General features: G+C 43.2%; 1 protein-coding gene across 2 annotated transcripts; it reads left to right on the top strand.

The window, feature by feature from the left end:
• Positions 1-388: 388 nt before the first annotated feature.
• LOC147108396 (cystinosin-like) lies at positions 389-23892 on the top strand. Of its 2 annotated transcripts, none has more exons than XM_086004985.1 (11): positions 389-501; positions 12474-12538; positions 14367-14442; positions 14600-14684; positions 15369-15472; positions 16981-17118; positions 18221-18320; positions 19505-19624; positions 20952-21122; positions 21781-21898; positions 22784-23892. In XM_086004985.1, exons 2-11 carry the CDS (start codon positions 12478-12480, stop codon positions 22936-22938), a joined length of 1128 nt encoding a protein of 375 aa, XP_085861111.1. In that variant the 5' UTR covers positions 389-501; positions 12474-12477; the 3' UTR covers positions 22939-23892. The 2 variants fall into 2 exon arrangements, with proteins under 2 accessions (XP_085861111.1, XP_085861110.1); XM_086004984.1 differs by having other exon boundaries at positions 14364-14442.
• The last annotated feature ends 7 nt before the right edge of the window (positions 23893-23899 follow it).

The raw sequence follows: 23899 nt of genomic DNA, 5'->3' as shown, positions 1-23899 counted from the left end.
GCGGCTATGTTTGCGCCCGGGTGGCCCTGGAGATGGAGCACGCGGTGTCCGCCGGCGCGCTCGATCACTTCCATGACCGGTGGGCGCGGCGGGGACTGGAGTGCATAATTGGGCTGGAAAACCAAATTTTAATTTGATTCGTAAGGTTTATTTGAAGGTTTAATGGTTTATTTACAGTATTTATTTGTCTAATTTATTTGTTTTCCCAAAAAGAGGATGACAGAACCAATGGATTTGTTGCCAGGAGGGACTATTTTAATTCGACCAATCGGAGTGACTCTTTTGATTATTTGGTTCTTTAAAAAGAGAAACCCTCCTGGCCCCGCCTCTGGGAGGGGCATAGGTGACGTCATAGGATGATTGATTATAAAAGTTGGGAGAAGGTGTGTTAGTTAGGTCTTTGTCAACACGGAAGTAATTTATCATTCAGGGAAGCATGCGAAGGTGACCTTATCTGTGTATCGTCGACTGTTGTTTCCCTGATAAAGTGCGAGTCTTTCTGTAAGTGCATTTTTTCTCCTTGTTAAATTGTTCTCCGATAGTTTTGGAGCCAGTTTACTGATTCATAAGCTAATATGGTCCTCCAATCAACTCCGCTTCTGTGGCTATTTGCAGTGTTTTGGAAGTGGGTTTTGTTGCTCCTCACATTTGTAAACTTTGATCTTGTCCTTTCAGCCACGACTGGCCATAACTTCTGACTTTCTGCTTTTTATGAATTGGATTCAAGTTTTCAAGTGGGTGTGGTTGGGAGATGCTGTAATGTTTCTAGAAGTGAATAGACCTGTAATGGTTTTGGTGTATGACTTTCATCGGGGTGCGCTGTGTGGGGTGGTTCCCTGGTGCAGTTAAAGCACGAGGCGATTGTGATTTTTTTCAGTAAAGTGTTCAGGCAGTGAATGGGGTGTTTTTTTTTCCATTATTTTCTCTTTCTTGTGGTATGACGTTTGACTTTGAGGTTGCTTGGTATTGTGTATACTGGACACTTGTCATACTGACTGAACCCTGTGATTTCAGTTCTTTCTGTTAATGCTATAGCCAGTGCCTTTCATGGCTTTTATTTAAAACCAGTTTAATATCATTGGAAAATACTAAATGTGTTGGAAAATCCTGGTTCATGTGACTATTGAACCAAGCCCCCATCTACTTCCTGGGCTGCTCTAAGTTCATGATGTTGGTCTGTACCCCAAAAGTTCATATATTTTACATGTACCCAATGAAGCAATGCCTAGCCTCTGTGGGATTCTTTTTTTTAAATTTCTCTCCTAGATGCTGCCCCTTGAAACCTGGCATGTTTTCAGGTGATGTCCATGTGTATGCTGATGACACCCAGATTGACCCCCCTCCAACATTTTTCCTGATCCCACCACCAATGTTCCCTATAAGATGTGTGGCTGTGCACCTCTGCTAGTCCCATGCAGCCTGGGACAGGCTTTTTCAATGTCAAGCTTTGTGAGACTGAATGGGTTGCACAGCCCCTTAAAGGGTTTGCACAACCCCCCCCCCCCCCCCCCCCCCAGAAAAAAAAATGAATAGAAATTGCCCACCACATTCTAATTTGTCTGACATCCAGTACTAGATAAACAAATTTCCTCCAACTAAATATTGAAGCCTTAAGCCACAGTTTGGTCCCTGCCAAAAATTCTAGTCCCTAGCCACTGATTATATCCCTCCTTGGCAACTGCCTGAGGCTTAAGACTGTTTATAACCTTGGTGTTGCATTTGATCCAGAGATGAGCTTCTGACTAATACTTGCTCCATCACCAAGATGGCCTACTTCCACCTATATAATTCTGCTCCTACTTCAGCTCATCTGCTGAAACCCTCATCCATGCCTTTGATACCTCTAGACTTGATTATTCCAATACTCTCCTGGCCAGCCTCTTGTTTTCCTGTCCACCATCACTCCTGTGTTTGCTGACCTACATTGACCCTGGTCTGGCAATGTCTCAACTTTAAAATTCTCCTTTCAAATCCATCCATGGCCCCTCCCCCCCCCCCCCCCCCCCCCCTATCTTTGTAACCTCATCCAGCCCAACAACCCTCAGACCTCTGAGCTCCTCCTGTGCATCCCTGATTTTTATTGCTCTAACATTGGTGGCTGTACTTTCAGCTGCCTAGGTCCTAAGCTCTGGAATACCCTTGCTAAGCTGCTCTACCCCTTTTGTTTGTTAACATGTTTCTTAACCTACTTTAACCAAGCTTTTGGTCATCTGACCTAATTTCCTTGTGGCTCAGTCAGATTCTGTTAATGCTCCTGTGTGGTTCCTTGGGATGGGATGTTTTTCTGTTAAGTGCTATATAAATGTAAGGTCTTGGTTTACCTTCTAAGAGCCTTAATTTTCTTGCTGGAAATTCAGGCCTGGGAGGTTCTTTTGTAATGAAGCTGAGCAGCCATTTTCCTCCCTATCTCTGGGAGGTGGTGACTTAGTACTTTATGATACAGGAGTTAAAAAATGGTGTCTTTTTTTATTGGTATCCTAGCATGGTTACAGCATAGAAGTTCACCATTGATCTGTTGAGCCTGTGCCAACTCTCTGCAAGAGCACTTCAGCGATCCTGCCCCCCCTGCCCTTTTAGGAACAGAAATGTGGATAGGAGCTGGAGTAGGCCATTTGGCCCCTTGAGCCTGCTCTGCCATTTAATGACATCATGGCTGATTATCAAAATTCAGTACCCTGTCCCTGCTTTCTCCATATCCCTTGCTCCCTTTAGCCTCCAGAAATATATCCAACTCCTTCTTGAATATATTTAATGAATTGGCCTCAAATGCCCTGTGGTGCAGAATTCCACAGGTTCACCACTCTGGATGAAGCAATTCCTCCTCATCTCTGCCCTAAATGGCTTACCCCTTATCCTTAGACTGTGACCCCTGGTTCTGGACTCCCCTGCCATCAGGAACATCTTCCTGCATCTAGTCTGTCTAGTCCTATTAGAATTTTATAAGTTTCAATGAGATCCCCTCATTCTTCACTCTCTCTCTAGTGAATATAAGCCTCATCGACTCCAATCTTTCCTCGTACATCATTCCTGCCATCCCAGGTATCAGCCTGGTGAATCTTTGCTGCACTCTCTCTCTCCATGGCAAGAACATCCTTCCTCAGAAGGTGACCAAAACTGCACACAATACTCAAGGTGTGGTCTCACCAAGGCCCTGTACAACTGCAGCAAGACATCCTTGCTCCTGTACTCGAATCCTCTTGCTATTAAGGCCAACATACCATTTGCCTTAACTGCCTGCTGCACTTGCATGCTTACCTTCAGTGACTGGTGCACAAGGACACCCAGGTCATGTTGCACTTCCCCTTCTCCCAATCTATTGGTGTTCAGAAAATCATCTGTCTTCCTGTTTTTGCCACCAAAGTGGATAACCTTTCATTTATCCACATTGGGCAAATGCAGTATAATCACCCAACCTGTCCAAATCATACTGGAGTTTCTCTCTCGGCACACATTCCCACCCAGCTTTGTGTTGCCTGCAAACTTGGAGATATTACTAATATATATTTTATATATCTCTCTTTACCACCACACCCCCCCCCCCCCCCCCAAAAAAAAAAATCTTGTAGCCCTGCAAAAAAATTTCTTTCAGTTACTTAGCTGACTCCTTTTTTGAAAGTGATTGAGTCTGCCTCCACCACCCTTTCAGGCAGTACATTCCTGATCCTAACCACTTGCTACATTTTTTTTTTTCTTCGTTGCCTTTGGTTCGCAACAATCACCTTAAATCTGTGTCCTCTGGTTCGTGACCCCTTCTGCCAATGGGAACAGTTTCCCTCTACTCTGTCCAGACCCTTCATGATTTTGAACACTTCTCTCAAATCTTTTCTCTGCTCCAAGGCAAACAACTTGGCATCTCCAGTCTATCAATGTAACTGAAGTCCCTCATTCCTGGAATCATTCTCTTTAAATCTTTTCTGCACCCTCTCTAAGGCCTTCACATTCTTCCTAAAGTGCAGTGCCCAGAATTGGACACAGTACTCCAGTTGGGGCCAAACCAGTGTTTTATACAAGTTCATGTCCCCACACTTTATACATCTATTCTTGAAGCCCAGGATCCTGTAAGCCTTTAACTGCTTTCTACACCAGCCTGGCCATGTTCACTGATTTGTGTGCACATACCCCCCAGGTCTCTGTGCACCCCCTGCAGGATTGTACCATTTAGTTTGTCCTCATTCAATGTATCACTTCACAATTTTCTGCATTAAATTTAATCTGCCACATATACACCCATTTTATCAGCATATGTCTCTTCCTGAAGTCTATCTCTCTCTTCCTCACTGTTCACTACATCCAAGTTTTTGTCCTCTGCAAATTTTGAAGTTGTGCCCTGTACACCCATGTCCAAGTCATTAATATATCAAGAAAAGCAGTGGTCAGGGAACCAACCCCTGGAGAACACCACTGTAAACCTTCCTCCAGTCTGAAAAACAACTTCACCACTACTGTTTCCTGTCACTTAGCCAATTCTGTATTTGTGCTGCCACTGTCCCTTTATTCCATGGGCTTCAACATTGCTGGCAAGCCTATTATGTGGCACTTTGTTGAATGCCTTTTAGAAATCCATGTACACCACATCAACTGCATTGCCCTCATCAACCTACTGTTACCTCATCAAAAAACTCAATCAAGTTAGTTAAACACAATTTGCCTTTAAATCTGTGCTGGCTTTCCTTAGTTAATCCACACCTTGTCTGTTAATTTTGTCCCTGATTATTGATTCTAAAAGCTTCCCCACTAAAGTCAAACTGACTTGTCTGTAGTTGCTGGGTTTATTGTTACACTTGTTCAAAAATCAAATAGGTGTAACATTTGCAATTCTCCAGTCCTCTAGCACCACCCCCATATCTAAGGAGGATTGGAATATTATGGCCAGTACCTCTGATTTTTCTCCCTCAAGTCCTTCAGCATCCTAGGATGTATCCCATCTACACCTGGTGACTTATCAACTTAAGTACAGCCAGCCTTTCTAATACCACCTCTATCAATTTTTATTCTAGCCAGTATCTCCACTACCACCTCCACTATGTCTATGGTCTTCACCAAGAGGATGCTGCCAATGTGAAATGCTCATTTAGTACCTCTGCCTCCATGCATAAGTCTCCTTATTGGTCCCACCCCTCTTACTACCCTTTTACTATTATATGCCTATAGAAGACTTTTGGATTACCTTATGTTGGCTGCCATTCTATTCTCATACCCTCTCTTTGCTCCTTTATTTTCTTTTTCACTTCTCTGATCTTTCTATATATAGCCTGATTCTCAGATACATTTGCAACCTGACATCTGTCATACATGGTTTTTCTGCTTCATCATATTCTCTATCTGTTTCACCATCCAGGGAGCCCTGCCTTGTCCCCTTGTGGGAATGTACCTCAACTGTACCCAAAGTATTTCTTTAAAAGCAGCCCATTGTTCCATTACAGTCTTGCTTGCCAATCTTTGCTTGCAGTTTACCCAGGCCCAGATCTGTTTTAATCCCACTGAAATTGCCCCTCCCTCCCTGTTAAAACATTCTTTCTTGAGATTGCTCCCTGTCCTTTTCCATAGCTAATCTAAACCTTTATACTATGTAGGAAGTCACAACACCAGGTTATAGTCCAATAGCTTTATTTGAAGTCACAAGCTTTGAGTGCTGCTCCTTGTCAGGTGAAGAGAAGCATACAGGCACAGCATATGTAGTCAGAGAAAACTGCCAGATGATCTAGCAGTTTTCTCTGACCTATATATATGCTGTGCCTGTGTGTTTCTCTTCACTACCTGACAAAAGAGCAGTGCATAAAGCTGTTGGACTATAACCTGGTGTTGTGACTTCCTACATTTGTCCACCCCAGTCCAACACTGGCATCTCCACATTATGATACTATGATCACTGTTCCATAAATGTTCCCCCACTGACACTTGACCTACCTTATTCCCCAGAACCAGATCAGCAATGTCTCCTCCCTTGTTGGGCTGGAAACATACTGATCAAGGAAGTTCTCTTGAACCCTTTTCAGAAATTCTTGCTCTTCTCTGCCTTTTACACTATTACGACCCCAGTCTGTATTCGGATAGTTGAAGTCCCCCATTATTACTACTCTATAGTTCTTGCACCTCTCTGTAATTTCTCTGCAAATTTGCTCCTATAGCCTTCCCACTATTTGGTCTGCAGAATACACTGAGTAGTGTAATGGCACCTCTTATTTCTTAACTCTAGCCATATAGATTCTGTCCTTGACCCCTCCAGGACATCCTCCCCCTCCAACACTGTCATTCTCCTTGACCAATACTGCCACACCAAATTATAACCAGGAATATTTAATACCCAATCCTACCTTTTTTTTTGAGCCAGGTCTCTGTTATTGCCACAACATCATATTCCCATGTGGCTATTTGTGCCTGCAGCTCACTTCCCTTGTTTACTATGCTTTCTGTGTTCACATACATACACCTGTAAACCCATCTTAGACCATCCTGTATTCTCTTGGTTTGACCCCCTAATACCTTACTATTTCTTTCTTTAGTGCTCTCTGCCTCTCCCAATCCTTTGAACACTTTATTTCCCCTTGTAATGTTACATCCTGGTGCCCATTTCCCCTGCCAATTAGATTTGAGAGTAAGCTTGCAGGGAACATTAAAAACAGACTCAAAGCTTCTATAGATATGTGAAGAGAAAGATTGAAGTCAAGTGTAGGTCCCTTGCAATCAGAATTGGGACTTTATAATGGGGAACAAAGATGGCAGACCAATTAAATACATACTTTGGTTCTGCCTTCACAAAGGAGGACACAAAACCTCCCAGAGATGTTGGGGACCATAGGGTCTAATGAGGGAGGAATTGAATGAAATCAGTATTTGTAGGGAAAGTGTTGGGGAAATTTGACAGGATTGAAGGCTGATAAATCCCCAAGGCCTGATAATCTACATCCTAGGGTACTTGAAGTGGCCCTAGAAATAGTAGATGCATTGCTGGTCATCTTCCAAAATTCTATAGACTCTGGAATAGTTCCCATGGATTGGAGGATAGCTAATATAACCCCACTATTCAAAAAGCAGAGAGAAAATGGAGAATTAGACTGGTAAGCCTGACATCAGCAGTGGGGGGGAAAATGCTAGCGTCCATTATAAAAGATATAATAGCAGAGCACTTGGAAAACTGTGATGGGATTGGACAAAGTCAACATGGATTTACAAAAGATAAATCATGCTCGACTAATCTACTGGAATGTGTTGAGGATGTGACAGGTAAAATAGATGAGGGCGAAGCAGTGGATGTGGCATATTTGGACTTTCAGAAAACTTTCGATAAGGTCCTGCATAAGAGATTAGTGTGCAAAGTGAAAGCACACTGGATTGGGGGTAAGGTACTGTCTTGGATAGAGAACTGGTTGGCAGACAGGAAGCAAAGAGTTGGAATAAATGGGTCTTTTTCCAAGTGACTAAGTGTGTGTTCATTGAAACTTATAAAATTCTAATAGGACTAAACTGACTAGATGCAGGAAGGATGTTCCCAATGGCAGGGGACTCTAGAACCAGGGGTCACAGTCTAAAGATAAGGGGTCAGCCATTTAGTTCTGATGAGGAATTTCTTCAACCAGAGGGTGGTGAACCTGTGGAATTCTCTACCACCCAAGGCAGTTGAGGCCAATTAATTAAATATATTCAAGGAGTTAGATATATTTCTTAAGGCTAAAGGGATATGGGGAGAAAGTGGGGACAGGGCACTGAATTTGGATGATCAGCCATGATCTCATTTAAATGGTGGAACAGGCTTGAGGGGCTGAATAGCCTACTTCTCCTATCTTCTATGTTTAAACTCTCAACAGCCCTAGCAAACCTCCCTGTGAGGATATTTGTTCTGGCCCTGCTGAGTTGCAACCTGTCTGGCTTGTACATGTTCCAGCTCTCTCAGAACCAGTCCCAATGCCCCAGGAATCTGAAGCTCTCCCTCCTGCACCATCTCTCCAGCCACATGTTATCTGTGCTATCCTCCTATTTCTATACTCACGTGTGCCACCAGGAGTAATCTGGAGATTATTACCTTTTTCTGATTCTGCTTTTGAATCTCTCCGCTCCCTAAAATGTGCCTACAGGACCTCTTTCTACCTATGTCCTTGGTACTGATATGGACCACAACCTCTGGCTGTTTGCCCTCCTGCCTCATGTCCTGCAGTTGCTTGGTGACATCTCTGGCCTATTTTTTTAATTCAACTTTCAGATAAAGCTGGCTTGCTTTGTCTTCTGGGGAAATAAATCACAAAGCTAGTAGACAAGTACAAATAATTCAAAAGGCTAATGGAATGTTGTCCTTTCACAAGGGGGCTGGAATACAAGGGATAGAAGTTACTTTTATAAAGGAGAGATTGAGTAGACTAGCTTTATATTCTCTAGTGTTTAGAAGAATGAGGTGATCTCATTGAAACATACAAAATTCTTACAGGGCTTGACAGGGTAGATGCAGGGAGGATGTTCCCCCTGGCTGGGGCATCTAGAACCAGGGGTCATAGTCTCTGAATAAGGGGTTGGCCATTTAGGACTGATTAGGAGAAATTTCTTCAGAGGGTGGTGAGTCTTTGGAATTCTCCACCTCTGAGCCTCCACAGCCCTCTGTCATTGAATATATTCAAGACAGAGATTGATAGATTCTTGACTATTGAGATATGGGGATAATGCAGGGAAGTGAAGATGAGGAGGTAGCTCAGCTCTGATCTTATTGAATGGCAGAGCAGGCTTGAGGGGCCAAATGGCCTACTCCTCCTATTTCTTATGTTAAAGCTCTAGCTGGACCCCCACCTGGAGTAGTGTTCAATCTGAGCACTGCACCTTGGAGGATATATTGACTTTGGAAGGGGTGCAGTGCAGATTCACTAGAATGATACCAGAGCAGAGGACAGGTTGCATAGACCAGGCTTTTATTCCCTTGAGTATAGAAGAAGGGGTGATCTAATTGGTATTTAATATGATTAAAGGATTTGAGTGGGGGGAGTCTAGAACAATAGGGCATAACCTTTTAATTAGAGCTCTTCAGGGGTGATGTCACTAAGCACTTTACACACCAAGTAGGAAATCTGAAACATCCCTCTGAGTTGAAATACAGATCAGCCATGATCAGATTGAATAGTGGAACAGGCTTGAGTGGCTGAATGGCCTACACCTGTTCCTAAATCTGAAAGTAGCTGCGATTGGATCCTTTACCTAGAATCAGTAGACATGAAATTGGTTTGGGGGGGGGGGCAGTGAAGAAATAGGACACATATTTTAAATTTGCCTTTTTCCAATCATCAGCAAAGCAAGAAGTATTAATAATGGCACCAATAACCTGCTTGATAAGTTTGCTTCTGCCAGAGCCACTTTGCTCCAGGATGAAAGAGCGCCATGCCAGCAGTGAGTAACTGCCCTTGACATCAAGGAAAGACTTGACAGAAGACATAAAGGAGCAAAATAAGATTAATTGGGGGTCAACAGGAAAAAATGTACAGTAGCTAGAATTACATCTGACAAGTTGTTGTGAGGACAATTTTCACAACCCAGGGATTCTTCAAGGAAGTGTCCCTGGCCCAACCAGCTTCATCTTGACCTTTCCTCTGTCATAAAGTCAGAAATGGGGCTGTTTGCTGAATTCCACTGTTTAGCTCCATTCACAACCTTTCCCAATATTGAAGCCTTTACCTGCCTAGGTCAGCACCTGGCCAAAATCCAGGCTTGAGCTGATGAATGATGGATACACTTGTGCCACAATGTCAGGCAATGATTATCACATCTAGATTTAACAAAGGTGTGGATGAGGGTTTCAGCAGCGGATGAGCTGTGGCAAGGTGGAGATGTTGGAGGTGGAAATAGGCGGTCTTTATTATGCTGCGGATATGTGGTCAGAAGCTCATTTCAAGGTCAAATATACCACCAAGGTTGCAAACTGTGGTTCAGACTCTGACATGTTAGGGAGAGGGATGGAGTCAGTGGCTATGGAACAGAGTTTGTGGCAGGGACTGAACAATGGCTTCGGTCTCCCCAATATTTAATTGGAGAAAATTTCTGCTCATTAGAATTGGCTGTCGGACAAGCAGTCTGACAATTTAGACCGTAGAGGGGTCACAAGAAGTGGTGGTGAGGTAGAGCTGGGTGTCGTCAGCATACATGTGGAAACTGATGCTCTTTTTGGATGATGGCAGCATAGGGGGGTGCCTGACAACAGATCCTTGAGGGACACCAGCGGTAACAATGCAGGAGTGGGAAGAGAAGCCATTGCAGGTAATTCTCTGGCTATGATTAGATAGATAAGAATGGAACCAGGCAAGTGCAGTCCTACCGACTGGAGAAGGATGGAGTGGCCAACCATGTCAAAGGCTGCAGACAAGTCAAGGAGGATGAGGCATGATCGTTTGTGACAGATGTTTCGGTACTGTGATGGGCAGAAACCTGATTCGAGGGATTCAAACATGAAGTTCTGGGAAAGATGGGCACAGACTTGGGAGGTGACAACATGTTCAAGGACTTTGGAGAGGAAAGTGAGTTTGGACATGGGGCAGTAGTTTGCAAGGATGGAGTGGTGGGTGGTTTTTTTTTTTTTGAGGGGTGATGACAGCAGATTTGGGGGGGGTGGGGGGCGGACGATGGTACTTGAAGTGAGACCCGTTAACAATGGGAGCCAGAAAAGGAAGTTGGATGGTCAGCAGCAGTTTGGTCAGCAGCAGTTTGGTGGGAATAGGGTCAAGGGAGCAGGAAGTGGGTCTTGTGGACAAGATGAGCACAGAGAAGTCATGAGGGGAGGTCGGAGGAAAAACTGGAGCAAGATGTGGGGTGGGGGAATCCCTGGAGGAAGTTTGGCACAGTGGACTAGGAGGGGTAGTGGCAGAGGCAGCTGAACGGATGGTCTGTATCTTAGACAAAAGTCCATGAGTTCCTTGCTTGTTGCTGGCGGAGACAGGTTTAAGGCAGTTAGCAGTGGAGAATGGAAGCCAGGGTTTATCTTTGCATTCTGCAATAGTGAGCAGTTTTGGCAGACGAGAGCAGAACCTGATAATGCTTTGTGGTCCAGCCAGATCTGGCGGTGAATAGCTAAACCAGTTGTCTGCCATATCCATTCAAGTCTGCGCCCCATGGACTTAAGGGAATGAAAATGAGGGCTGTGCCAGGGTGAGTAATTAATTGTTTTAATGGGGACTAGGGCATCAAAGGCTGGATAGTTGGGATTTCATAAGTGCAGTGAATTTTTTTTTTCCCCAGGGGCAGACACAAAAGGAAGTAGGGTTTGGGTGGGGGAGGAAGTGGTCTCTGACACAATGGAAGTAGCGCTCATGAGAGATGGCAAGGTCGCAGGGTGGCTGTGAATATGGGTTGGGAGTATACATGGAGGGAGAAATTAGGAAGCTAGTGAACTTGGGGGAGAGCATTATGAATTGAAATCAGAGGCTGAGAAGTTGCTCAGTGCTGAGAACTGTGAAGGTATTTCTAATTTTTTATGGTGGGTCAGTGGTAGTGAATGCGAGCTTTAAATGTGAGCTACTCAAAGGAGAAAGTGCCAGAGTAATAGGGCGACAAGCTAAGGTGTGATTTGGTGATGAGAGCCACACCGCCGCCACGGCAGTCTGAGCAGGGCAAGTGGTGGAAGGTATAGCCAGGTGGGGAGGCTTTATTTAAGGGTAAGGTGTCATCACCCCTCAGCCAAGTTTCTGTCCAGACCGTGATGTCGATGCAATTATCCACAATAATCCCATGCAAACAAGGCCCTTTCCATCCAAGTGAATGGACAATCTGGAAGGAGATGCAGAGAGGGTTGGTGATGGCTGACCCAAGGTCAGTGCTGGGAGGGGTGAGTTGGATGGGGAGGAGATTGGCAAGAGTAGCCCCAGTGGGCTGCAAGAGCAAGGCAGAGACCAGGTTTCTGAAATGAAAGGTCTACCAGGCTCAATTCAGGAGTGAGACTGAATTTGCAGCTGTAGCAACTCAGAAGCTCAATGCCATCCAGGACAAGATAAATGTGGCCTTCCTAGTGCCACCCACATTTTGACTGCAAGAATTGGAACCAGATGAGCATCCAAGCTATTGCTGTCTGCTGACCCCATAATAATCGGGTAGGTTGTTTCAGCTGTGGATAAATGTTTTGAGATTCCTGGACAGTGAATACCTACAAACTTGTACAGAGGATCATGTACCCACTGTAAATTTTACCCATGAAATCATGCTCACTATAGGCTGAACTGCTTTTAATCTGACTTGACTAATGCATGGGTTTTATTTCAGGCTCCCTGGGTATTGGACAAACCTGATGTGGTTGTAGCTTGCTCTGGTAAAATGGTAAACCATATTTTGGGCTCCAGTGTGTTGAGCTGTAATGGTGAATCATCTGTTGGTCACCATCTTAACCATAGGCTTCAGATGAGAGTTGGGACCTGGCCTGATTGGCTGCAGGGTGTCTCTTCACCATCTCTTCTAACAGATGTAGGTTAGTGTGGAGAAGCTAGTCTTAATTTTTCCTTCTGCAAATCTAAAACCAGAGCCATGAAGCTTCCAGTGTTCCTCGTGGTTACCTTTTACAGTCTGATCAACTCGCTGCAATGTGGTAAGTTTTTTTGAAAGCTACTATTGAATCTGTATCTGCCACCACCCTATCGGGCAGTGCATTCTAAATCCTAATCACTTTTTTTTTAAAGTTTTTCTTCATGTTGCCTCTGGTTCTTTTGCCAATCACCTTAAATCTGCACCCTCTGGTTCTGCACCCTCTGGTTATTGACCTATCTGCCATTGGAAACCGTTTCTCTTTACTTTTATCTAAACCTTTCATCTGATTTATACACCTATCAGATCACCTCTTGGCCACCTTTTCTGCTCTAAGGAGAAAATCCCAGCTTCTGCAGTCTATCCACACAACTGCAATCCCTCATCCCTGGAACCATGCTTGTAAATCTCTTCTGAACCCTCAATGCTTCACATCCTTCCTAAAGTGTGGTGCCCAGAATTAGACACAATACTCCAGCTGGGGCTGAACTAGTGTTTTCTATAGGTTTAGTGCAACTTCCTGGCTTTTGTACTCTGCCTCTATAAAGCCCAGGAGCCCATATGCTTTAATTGCTTTGTTAACCTGTCCTGCCACCTTCAAAGACTTGTGCACAAACTTCCCCAAGTCAGTCTCTCTCTCCTTGCACCATCTTTATAATATCATTTAGCTTGTATTGTCTCCTCATTCTTCCTACCAAAATGGATCACCTCACTTTTCTTTGAAGTTCATCTGCCAGGAGTCTGTCCATTCCACCAGCCTGTTTGTCCTCTTGAAATCTATTACTATTTTCCTCAGTTTGTTTACTGCATTTCCAAATTTTGTCTCTGCAAATTAAAAAATTGTGCCCTCTAGCCCCTAGTCCAATTGAGGTTTAAAGTAATTAAAGGAGTTGATTGGGTAGATAAAGGAACTACTTCCTCTAGTGGGAGTCCAGAACAAGAGGGTGTAACTTCAAAATTAGAGCTAGGCTGTTCAGGGTGAAGTCAGGAAGCATTCTTCACACAAAGGGTAGTGGAAATCTGAACACCCCCTCAAAGCTGTGGCTAGGTCAATTGAAACTTTCAGAACTGTGATAGAATTGTTAGTGTTACAGGGTTATGTAACCTAGATCAGTAAATGGGGTAAAGCTGCCGATTGGCCATGATCACATGGTATTGCAGATGTGGTTATATTCTCTACTTCCCCATAGTTTTTTATTTTCCATTTCCCCACAAGAACTATACTTTGACCTGCCTAACTTAACCAATTAATAGTGACTCTAATTTGCACTCTGAACCAGCTTGAGACTGCTCCAGCTCCTTTCACATGGGACCCCTACAGATAGATGGGACACTCTCTCCCATCTAGATTGGAATTAAAGTTCTCCCCACTGCCACACTGTTCCTGGCAGAATGATACCAGGGCACAAAGGGTTTCTTAAACTTGGCTTGTATTCCCTGGAGTTTAGAAGTTTGAGGGGAGATCTAACTGGTGTTTAAAATGATAGGGATTCAGCAGGGTAGATTAACACTTTCTGGGGAATCCAGAAGAGGGCAATATCAAGTAGTGAGGTGATTCGGACTGAAATTGGGAAGCACTTTCTCATTTAAGGGAACTCTCCTCCAGAAGGCTGTGGATGCTGGGGGTTCAATAGAAATATTCAAGACTTGAGTTTTTTTTTGTTGGATAAGGGTATCGAGGGCCATGGAAAGAAGGCTGGTAAATGGGAGTTGAAATACAGATCTAGCCATGATCTAATTGAATGGTGGACCAGGCTCCAGGGATGAATGGCCTACTCTTGTCCTTTTTATACTTGAGCTTATGTTTTTCATTTGTTTTTCATTTGTATGTTCTTGTGGCTTTGCACATTAGCGTGAGCAGAATGATCACCTGCTGTGTTTGTTTTCAGAAGCCTCTGAGACCCTAATAGTGCCAGAAGTTGTTACCCTGGGAATAAACAATGTTAAGGATATCCGAATTGCTCTGAGGTAGGTCATGTTGAGGTGGCACTTGTGTAATCAAAGGAAACCTAGGATTAAATGGTTTAGATTAGGCATTGTGAAACTAATGGCCACTCTGCATGCATGTGGTGACATCTGGTGTGGCTCCTGGTAACAATGGTTTGATTTTGTTTTTCTCTCCCAGTGCCCCCCTGCAGGAGACTGTAGTCATCACATTCAACGTGACCTTCTCGTCCAAACACACTTGTATTGTTCAACTCCCTGAAAAAGTAAGGAACACATTCTTCAGACTTGTGTAAACTAGCAGTCACAAAGGCTGGTGGAATTCTGTCAAAACTGAGAATATTGGACCCAAACCTTAATGGTTTTTAATGGGTCAGAACTTTTAGGCGAATAGGATTCAGATCCCATCAAAAGCTGACAGGTTAGTTTGCAGGTTCTTTGATGAATCTGGGTCCACTAGTTGCCCTCCATTTCCAGTCAGAGGGGGTGGACTGCAGTGGTGCTTCAAAAACTTGGATGCCTGACCCAGAAGGAGTGACCTTTGCAATTCAGTAAAGATTATGGGGATGCATTCTGAGGAAAAGATTTATCCACGTGGAGTTGTAGGTTGTCCTAGGATGTCCTTGTGCTTAAACTAGACTTGTCCAGAGTTAAGGTGTCAAATAAAAGCTCAGTAACTGCCCAGATATCATTCCTGTCTTCCCTCTGCTTGAGGCTTTGTATAGCCTATATGATGTAATGTTATTTTAATACACTGCATGTGAACACCCTAACCCCAACCCTCTCTATAAAGCTCATGTATTGTAGTCCAGCTGAACACTTTCAGATTAACTGCACTCTACTCTCTCCACACTGCCAGTGTCCACGCCACCCTAGGTCCCATCCCTTTCTCTTGTCTGTCCCTTTTTTAAATGCATAAGACTAACTTGGAATGTTTTATTATTTATCAGATTGTGTTGCCCAAGTCTGTAAGCTCATTGTCTTTCACCGTTAAAGGAGTTGAAGTTGGACAGGTCACTATCTACCTCCAGACCAGCAACAGCAATCTGACCAGGTGTGTATTTAGCCCAAGCTTCACTGACTCATTGTTCTATGAATTAAGACTTTACACTAACATGGAATCTACAGTTGTAGATGTCAACACATAGTTGTGACTGGGAAGTGTATTGGTTCAAGTTGCAGCCATCTGCTTGTATTATGCAGGAAATCTTTAAGAAATATTTAATGTGGCAGAGATTTACAATTGGCTAGGAAATAGCTTCTCATCAGGATTTCAACTTTTTCTACAAATGGATGAGGGGAAGTTGCAACTGGGGTTTAGTTTTAAAAGCAAATGGAGATGAAAGGTAGTTAAAATTCTGAGGCTTCCTCAAACTATGGAAACAATGAGCAATTGGTTAACTTGCCTTGGCACTCATGATCCAACAATAAAGTTGTTGACTAATCCTAGCTATCAATTAGTCTAAAACAGACCCATAAAATAACACCATGAAAGCCCCCAGTAGTGAGCATTGGGAACCATGGGTCTGAATTCACCTGTTCCTCCAAAGCATGCTATACTCTTGTCTCATTGCTCATGTACACCATCCCAAAATATTTTCTGAAATCTAACTTACAATCAACACTAGGGGGTTTCCACCATCTCCTTGGAGCCTGTTCTTTAGTTTGACTACTTGCTCACTAATATTGTTTCTGCAGATAAGTTTTGACTTTACCTCCTTTCAAGTGCAGGCTGTGTCTTCTGTTCTGGACAATAGCTCATTTATGGTCTACATTATCTAATCCCTTTTTTAAAAGAATCCTAAACAGCAGTCTTCTCACTGAGGCTCCTGGTCCCAGGCCCTTGGCAGGGGTTGCCCATCCTTTTGGGTTGTGAACATTGAGATCAAGCACCTGGGATAGATTTTCAACTTGCTACCATGTGTAAAGCTGGCATTGCCAATTGGCTGCCTGGATTTCACATGCATTGATTTCCATTCTTGGCTCCAACCTTTCTAGAGTGCTTTGTAGGGGAGGAATGACTAGTTGGATGAATAAGCAATTGCAGTTGATGGTTGTACAGTATATGGGTTTTCAGAAAGTGTTTTAATAGGGGAGGGAGTTTGCCAAAATAGTGAGCTGGATGTAGAAGACTTGAGGAGGGCTACAGGTTAACAGAGTGGCCAGATAGGTGATGGGGGCATCTACAACTTAAATGTAGAGAAGTGATGTAATAAATATTGCAAGGAAAAACAAGGGATGGGAATATACATTAATGGAAAAATGTTGTACATAAACAAATGGGTTTAGGATTGCAGTTTCCACAGTTGGCTTTTAAACTACTTTGTTGTGACTGGATTGAAAGGAACTGCCTGCAAGCTTAAACAAGGTAAAAGACTTCATTCAGCACAACCCTTGCCCTGCTGAATAATTGGGATCTACTTGTTCTATTATTCAGATGGTAAGGTTACATTGAATAACTGCTTTTAGGACCTATTCTGCTACTTAAATTGTATCTAACTTAATTAGACCTTAACTTTCCCTCCCCACCAATCTCTATTAATGGTCTGAATTGTTTTGTAGGAGTCCAACACAAATTCGTTTTCTGGTGGTTCACAGCAGTGTTCTGAAGATTGTAAACCAGGTGATTGGTTGGATTTACTTCGTGGCTTGGTCCATCTCTTTCTACCCACAGGTTCTTGAAAACTGGAGGCGTAAGAGGTAAAGGCCATTGATTGGATAACTGTAAATGGTGATGTGAAAAATCTGGGACTGCTTCTGGACTTGCAAAACTAAACCTTTAAATTCCTGTTGTCCTGGAATATAGCTGACTCGAGAGCCTCTAGTGGCTCTCTTGCTGCTACTGAGTTGCAGGATATGGTGTAAGCTCCATTGATGTTCAAATAGATCATCAGTTGCAAGTAGAGCTGGGTTTTGGAGGAAGATTGTGCTCAGTGCAGTAAGTGTTAACTGGGTCAAATTTCATAATGGCTGCTGCTCAGTGGATTGAAGATGCTCCTTTTTATAAGCACAGGGACATTGTAGATGTGGTCTTCTGCTGTTCCAAGCATAGCTGTGTGCAACTTCGTGCCTTTAAGGTGTTTGAGTGTAATTGCCATCGGGTCTGCATGGAGCTATTGACTACAGTACAAATCACTATTACAGCCAGTTTTTGAACTTCTTGCTATGTTCACCAGTTGAGTTTTCCTCTTTAACCTAGAGGGAAATTTCTGACTTTGTTCATTTCTTTGGTTACTAAGCACCAGCCCTTTGTTAATGGGGATAAAATGGTTTGGGTGCCTCTTGACAAGATGCAAGTGTCTTCACTACAGGCAGTGCATCTGTGGTGCTGACTGAACAAGAAATCTATGCCAATTGGAGTTTAAATAGAGGGACAGTCCAAATTGGCAAGAGGAAAGCCCAGTGATAATTTAACTTGTCACCTGCTCATTGCCCTCTGGTGCTGGTTGCTTTTCAACGCTTGTAATGCTCTGGCCAAAGAAGTCCCAGCACTTTATGCAAATGCAGAAAAAAGCTCATGCTTTCACTCTAGCTACATAATTACTTTACACTGCTTTCCAAACAGAACACTGATATTCCCCCATTAGCAGAAAACCAGACAGAACTCTTCACCTAGAAGTGAAGTGTGCAAAGATTCTTGCAGATTTTTCAAATTTGAGATTGAGCTTGTGTTGTGTTCAATGCTACAGTCTGATCACCTATCACACTGGCTTTCTCCAGTGCTCATGCCTTTTCAGTTCTGTACAGGGTGGCTACACTTTGGAAATGACTACCTGTTCAAATGTGTATTTCTGTTTTTCAGTGTAATTGGTTTGAATTTTGATTTTCTGGCACTGAATCTGACGGGTCACTTGGCATATGGAATCTTTAACATTGGCCTCTTCTGGATTCCATGTATTAAGGTAAGGTTTTGAATTGCCTAGTGCTGGTGTGTTATAGGGAATGGTGAGATTGGATCATGGATTCATAGAAATTACAGAAGGTGGATATTTGGCTGATTTGCACCTGCACTGATGCTAGCTCTTCAACCTGAGCTATGTATTATAATCTCATGAAAACAAATGACTGGAGGAGTGTTGCAATGACTGACCAACTAGAAAATGCCATTCACTAGCTGTGAGCAGCAATTTCATTTCTGTCCCTTTTCTCAAGGGTGTGGTTCTTTGGGGTTCAGAACTATTGCAGCTTCCTCTGAGGCTTAATCCTCCTGCAGTCTGGCTAGAGTTAATTGAAACACTGATAACTGCTGATCTGGCCTGTGCAGTGCATGACCACACTGACCTGTGATTTGGAGCAAGCTGGACAATGTCATTTCCTTCACTTCCCTATCCCAAAATATCAACATAATTTGAAGAATTCAGGAGGCAAATGATTTCTCTCCTGAGCTGGTGGTGGTCCATCCAACATGTCTTTCAAGCCAGTTGTGATACCTGTAACTATTGAACCAGTGAGTCTACTGGCATTGAACTTGGCAGATAACTAGCCCATTGTGTTCAGTGATCTTGAGGCTTTTTGCCACTATTAAGATGCTGGTTTCTAACTAGACAAGCAAGTACTCCTGACAGTGAAGAATCTTGCTGGTGCTCCATTTTGAAGGAGTAACTGGTGAAGGGAATGCCCTAATGGATGTACCACAGCAATTTTATTTATAATGTGATGGGTAAGCTTTGGGAAGTGGTCCATACACTCTGGTGAAGCTCGCTCAGAAGGTAATGTAGAAAGCTGAGGTACTGCCAATGCAGTGTTGCTTTGTAGATGCAGCTGGCTGTGAATATCATGTTATCTTGCAGTTTTTTCATTTTAATGGGGAAATTGATCTAGTGAGCAAGCATAAGATGCATTTGTGTAGTGTAGTGTGAGCAAACCTGGTTAATCTTTGGTTTTGCCCCTTGTAGGTATAACTGAGCAAGAGTTCTAGGCATGGTGATCAAGGGAATGGGTTCCAGTCTAAACACTAGCAGGAGGATCCCAGTCAAGAACATTCTTCATGGCCATATCTGCATGTTGTGTGGACAGTCTGCTGATATACTGTCACTGAGCAGAGATTCTGACTTTAACTGGTGCCCTAAATCTGTTCTCTTTCCAGAAACAATTTCTTGCGTGTAACCCAGAAGGAGTGAACCCAGTGGAAGCAAATGATGTCTTTTTCAGCCTCCATGCCATCTTGTTAACAACCATTACAATCTGTCAGTGTTGTATCTATGAGGTCAGTGCCTCCAGTGCAGTGATGCAAGTTAACAGTTGGATTAGAGAAGATCATTTGACCCATTGAGCAGTCTCATTCCCCTCCTCCCAAGCTCAATACCTAAATTAAGTATTTTCAATCATTTTATGTTTAACTTCTAGTCCATTGATTTATCTCATTTTAAGTGATCATGATTTGCTTTATTTAGGCCACTTAAACTATACTTCAAGCAGGTCTCTCCACCCTTCTGGATTGTAGAAGTGGAGTTTTGCCCAGTAGCTGCTCTCTTTATATTGCAACTGTTCTTTGTGCTCTTCTCTGGACTATAACTGTCCTATTTAAAATACTGTACAGAATAGTCCCAAGTGTGATCTGACCAGTGCACTGTACAGTCTGGCTATATATCCCAACCTTTTTTTTAAATTGCCTCGCCATTGTTTAGACATTGCCAGAAACATTGAATTACATCATTTGTAGCACAAACTGGCCATTCATCTCAACTGGTCCATGCTGGGTGTTAATGCTCCACTCAGATCTCCCTCCCCCTATCAGCATATACTTTTATTCTAGTTTCCCCATAAATGTGTCCCTTTTCAGTCACCATGTTCCAATTCAGCCCATTTGTATTGGACACTTGTCACTTTTTTTTTTTGCATTTGTCTGATCACTTTGCTGCTAAAGATTTAGACTTTTTTTTTTTAACTGCATTCTTGGTCTTCACAGAAATCACAGAAACCCCACAGTGCAGATAGAGGCCATTTTGGCCCATCGAGCCTGCACCGACACATATCCCACCCGAACCCTGTAACCCCTACATCAACACATATCCCACCCTATCCCCGTAACCCCACATATTTAATCCCCCTAACACTAAGGGTCAATTTATCATAGTCAATCAACCTCACCCGCACATCTTTGGACTGTGGGAGGAAACCGGAGCACCCGGAGGAAACCCACGCAAACACTGGGAGAATGTGCAAACTCCACAGTCACCCGAGGCCGGATTCGAACCCGGGTCTCTGGCGCTGTGAGGCAACAGTGCTAACCACTATGCCACCGTGCTGCAAATTTTGAGCATCTTGCAATTCATTTGTCAGGTTGTTTGTGCAATCCCTTCATTAGGGTTACTGAGCCCTGAACTCTGGAATTCACTGCCTCAACCTTGGCCTCTTCCCTCCTTGAAGACACTCCTTTAAAACTTACCTCATTGAACAAGCTTTTGATCATCTATCCTTGTGTGGCTGTGTCATTGTTGCTAATGCTCCTGTGAACTGCCTTGGGCTGTTTTACTAAATTAAAGGTGCATTTTTTATTACTGATCAATTTTAGTTTTTTTTCTGCAATACAGCGAGGGGCACAGAAAGTGTCAAAGATTGCTACTGGATTTGTGGTGGGCGCATGGTTGCTTGCTCTTGTCACCCTCATCATGGCTCTAGCTCATCAAATAACATGGCTCCAACTCGTCTACTATTTCTCTTACATCAAACTGGGCATTGTACTCATTAAATATATTCCTCAGGTAAGTGGTGGCTAGAAGAGTAAGGCAGATTGAACTGTAATGTGAGCAGACAGTTTTATAGTTACACACAACCCATGTGGGTTGGCTCAGTGGTGGCACGGAGTCAGAAGGTCCTGGATTCAAGTCCCCACTCCAGTGATTCCAGCAGATAATTGAGACTGACACTCCAGTGCAGTACTGAGGGAATGCTGCATGTGGATGCTGTCTTTTCAGATGAGACACTAAACCAAGGTCCCCATCTGCCCTCAAGTGGATGTAAAAGATCCCATGGCATTATTTCAATCCCCAGTGTCCTAGTCAATATTTATCCCTCAACCAGCATTGCTGAGACAGATGATCTGGTCATTTATCTAATTGTGGGACTTTGATGTGAACAAGTTGGCAACTTGATGGCTGCATTCTGGGGAGGAGGGTGTGGGTTGGTACAACAGGACTGACCTTCCCTCGAAGTGTGGAGAACCAGTAAAAGGCTTCAAACACAATTGAATATGTGGGACTGAAGATGACTACAAGTGGCAATGGCTCTTGTCAAAACATCCCCTCCTATACACTACCACCACTGCATTGTCCTGTTTATTAAACATTGAGACCCTCACCAAGGTTGGTGGGTTCAATGGTTGGGTGTTATCATGCTCGTCACTGCAGCCTCTTTTTCCAGGCCTATATGAACTACCAAAGGAAGAGCACAATCGGCTGGTGCATTTGGAATACGCTGCTGGATTTTACTGGAGGTGTTTTCAGCCTTCTGCAGATGTCCTTGCAATCCTACAACAATGGTAAGGCACCATGTGATGTGAATGGCCAACTTGTAATGAAGTGTTTGCTTGTCCATCTCCTGTGGCACTGCACACAGCCAGTGTACTCTTCATGGAGCAGAGCTAAAGGGCAGGGGGTTAACTAAGCAGACATATGGCATTAAGATTGATTTGTCTTGCGCATGATGTATTGGAATACCAACCTGGGATTGGTGTATCCAATTCTGTTCCTCACCTGGAAAAATGTAGAGCTTAAACTGTGAAGTGCCTGAAGGGCCCAGGTGCCATAGATTGGAAATGCATGTTGGTGTATGACAAAAGCCATTGCCTTGCAGAACTTAAGCACCTTGGATGCTCCCTGTTTTAACAAATAGACCTACGGTTTTTGTAGCTCTAGTAACTACCTCTTTTCCCCCCCCCCCCCCCCCCCCATTTGAAAGATTTGACTGAGTACAGTGCTGCAGGTGGTTGCCTACCTGTATCTTGACCAAATGGCCATTATTCAGGGGTCTTAACTGACTGTTGGAAGGCTTGTGCACATGACCAGGACATCCTAGCCAGGCTCTGGCCTGTCCTCACCTGGTGCCCACATGTGGGTGTCTATAGTAATGAGGAATGGACATCCTGGATAATTTTCACCTTACTGCTTGAGTGGTGAATTGGTGAGCAGATGATCCATTTAAACTACACTGGATTTTTTTCAGTCCTGTGAAATGAAAATTGGGCAGGTGATCCACCCCTTCTCCAGTTGATCACTTAAGTGAAGATTAAAGTGTTTTTTTGCCTTTGTCTTGATACTGTCCTCTATTGGATATAGATTTGAAATAGACTGACCAAGCTGGTTTACTTGAGACTATTGGATGATGAGCTGTTCACTAAACCAGTCTACTTTTCATTTTATTGCAGATGAGCGGATGCTGATTTTTGGAGACCCAACCAAATTTGGTCTTGGATTGATATCCCTGTTGTTTGATGTTGTCTTCATGATACAGCATTATTGTCTATACAGGAAACCTGTAGTCTATATGTCACTGAATGATGGAGCCTCTTCTGTAAGATAGCATTGGAAACACTGGCATCCATTTTGGCATTGTTCAAATATCATACAATAACTTATACACATTGGCCAGTAATGATTGAGAATGGCACCACACTAAAGGCTAGGCTATACTTCAGGAATTTTAAATGGCTATTTAACAGGAGCCTGCTTCTGAAGAGATCGATTTTTAACCACCTGTGCAACTGGATGTTTGGTGCTGTTGGAGAATCTGAATTCCTCTTTCTTGTAGTTTAGAGAAGATTTGGATTTATTTCTATAGTCTTGAAGCCTTGGATAAGATGAAGGGTTTATAGAAGGTTGAAGAGGCAAGTCTTTTCCATCAAATTAATCTCTAAAGACAGAAGATACTTACTTCAGTTTTGGGGGGGGTGAGGCAAGGAATATATCAGTGACTTTTGAGACTGGAACTGTGCACCTTGGGTAAAGTTGTCATTTGGTTCTTGTGAATTCCAACAACTTACACAAGCCCTTTATTCTATAAATTGCATTTGACACTATAAGGTTGAAAACCTAGTCATCAATTGAGCATTTTACTTATTTGTGCCCCCACCAGAATCTCTCCGATTAGGAACCAGACAATGAAATGTGTAAATGGCAGATTGCACTGGATTCATGGAAGATCTGCCTGTGTGGTGACCCTTTTCATTGAACGTCCCCAATAATGGCCTATATGTTGGAGATCAAACTGGAACCTTAAATGAGCCTTGTTCCAACTGTTTGATCCTGCTCACCACCTCAATGGCCTGTTTTTTTTTTGTGGACTTTTTGAAGATATTTGGAATGCAGGTTCTCTTCAGATGTGGGATCTGAATTAAGTCAAAATCCAGTTTGCAGCAAATGCTGTTGAGTAATGTTAAGATGTTAACTTTTTTTATTTTGAACTGAATAATACTGTGTAAATAGTAACTTAACAAAAGCCAAGTGTTTTATCATTAAACCATATGCTTTTTGTTAAGAGTTTT

This window comes from Somniosus microcephalus, chromosome 13 (genome assembly GCF_052327205.1).
Source record: "Somniosus microcephalus isolate GS21.2 chromosome 13, FLI_Smic_1.0, whole genome shotgun sequence".
Taxonomy (NCBI): domain Eukaryota; kingdom Metazoa; phylum Chordata; class Chondrichthyes; order Squaliformes; family Somniosidae; genus Somniosus; species Somniosus microcephalus.
This window is presented reverse-complemented; position numbering and strand designations above follow the sequence as displayed.

What these genes read in the sequence shown, in the direction of transcription:
- LOC147108396 (XM_086004984.1), top strand. Translation starts at nt 12,478, where the DNA reads ATGAAGCTTCCAGTGTTCCTCGTGGTTACCTTTTACAGTCTGATCAAC. An exon ending in GATCAACTCGCTGCAATGTG is followed by an intron (nt 12,539 to 14,363) that starts GTAAGTTTTTTT and finishes GTTTGTTTTCAG; the next exon opens with AAGCCTCTGAGACCCTAATA. An exon ending in GAAAACTGGAGGCGTAAGAG is followed by an intron (nt 17,119 to 18,220) that starts GTAAAGGCCATT and finishes TCTGTTTTTCAG; the next exon opens with TGTAATTGGTTTGAATTTTG.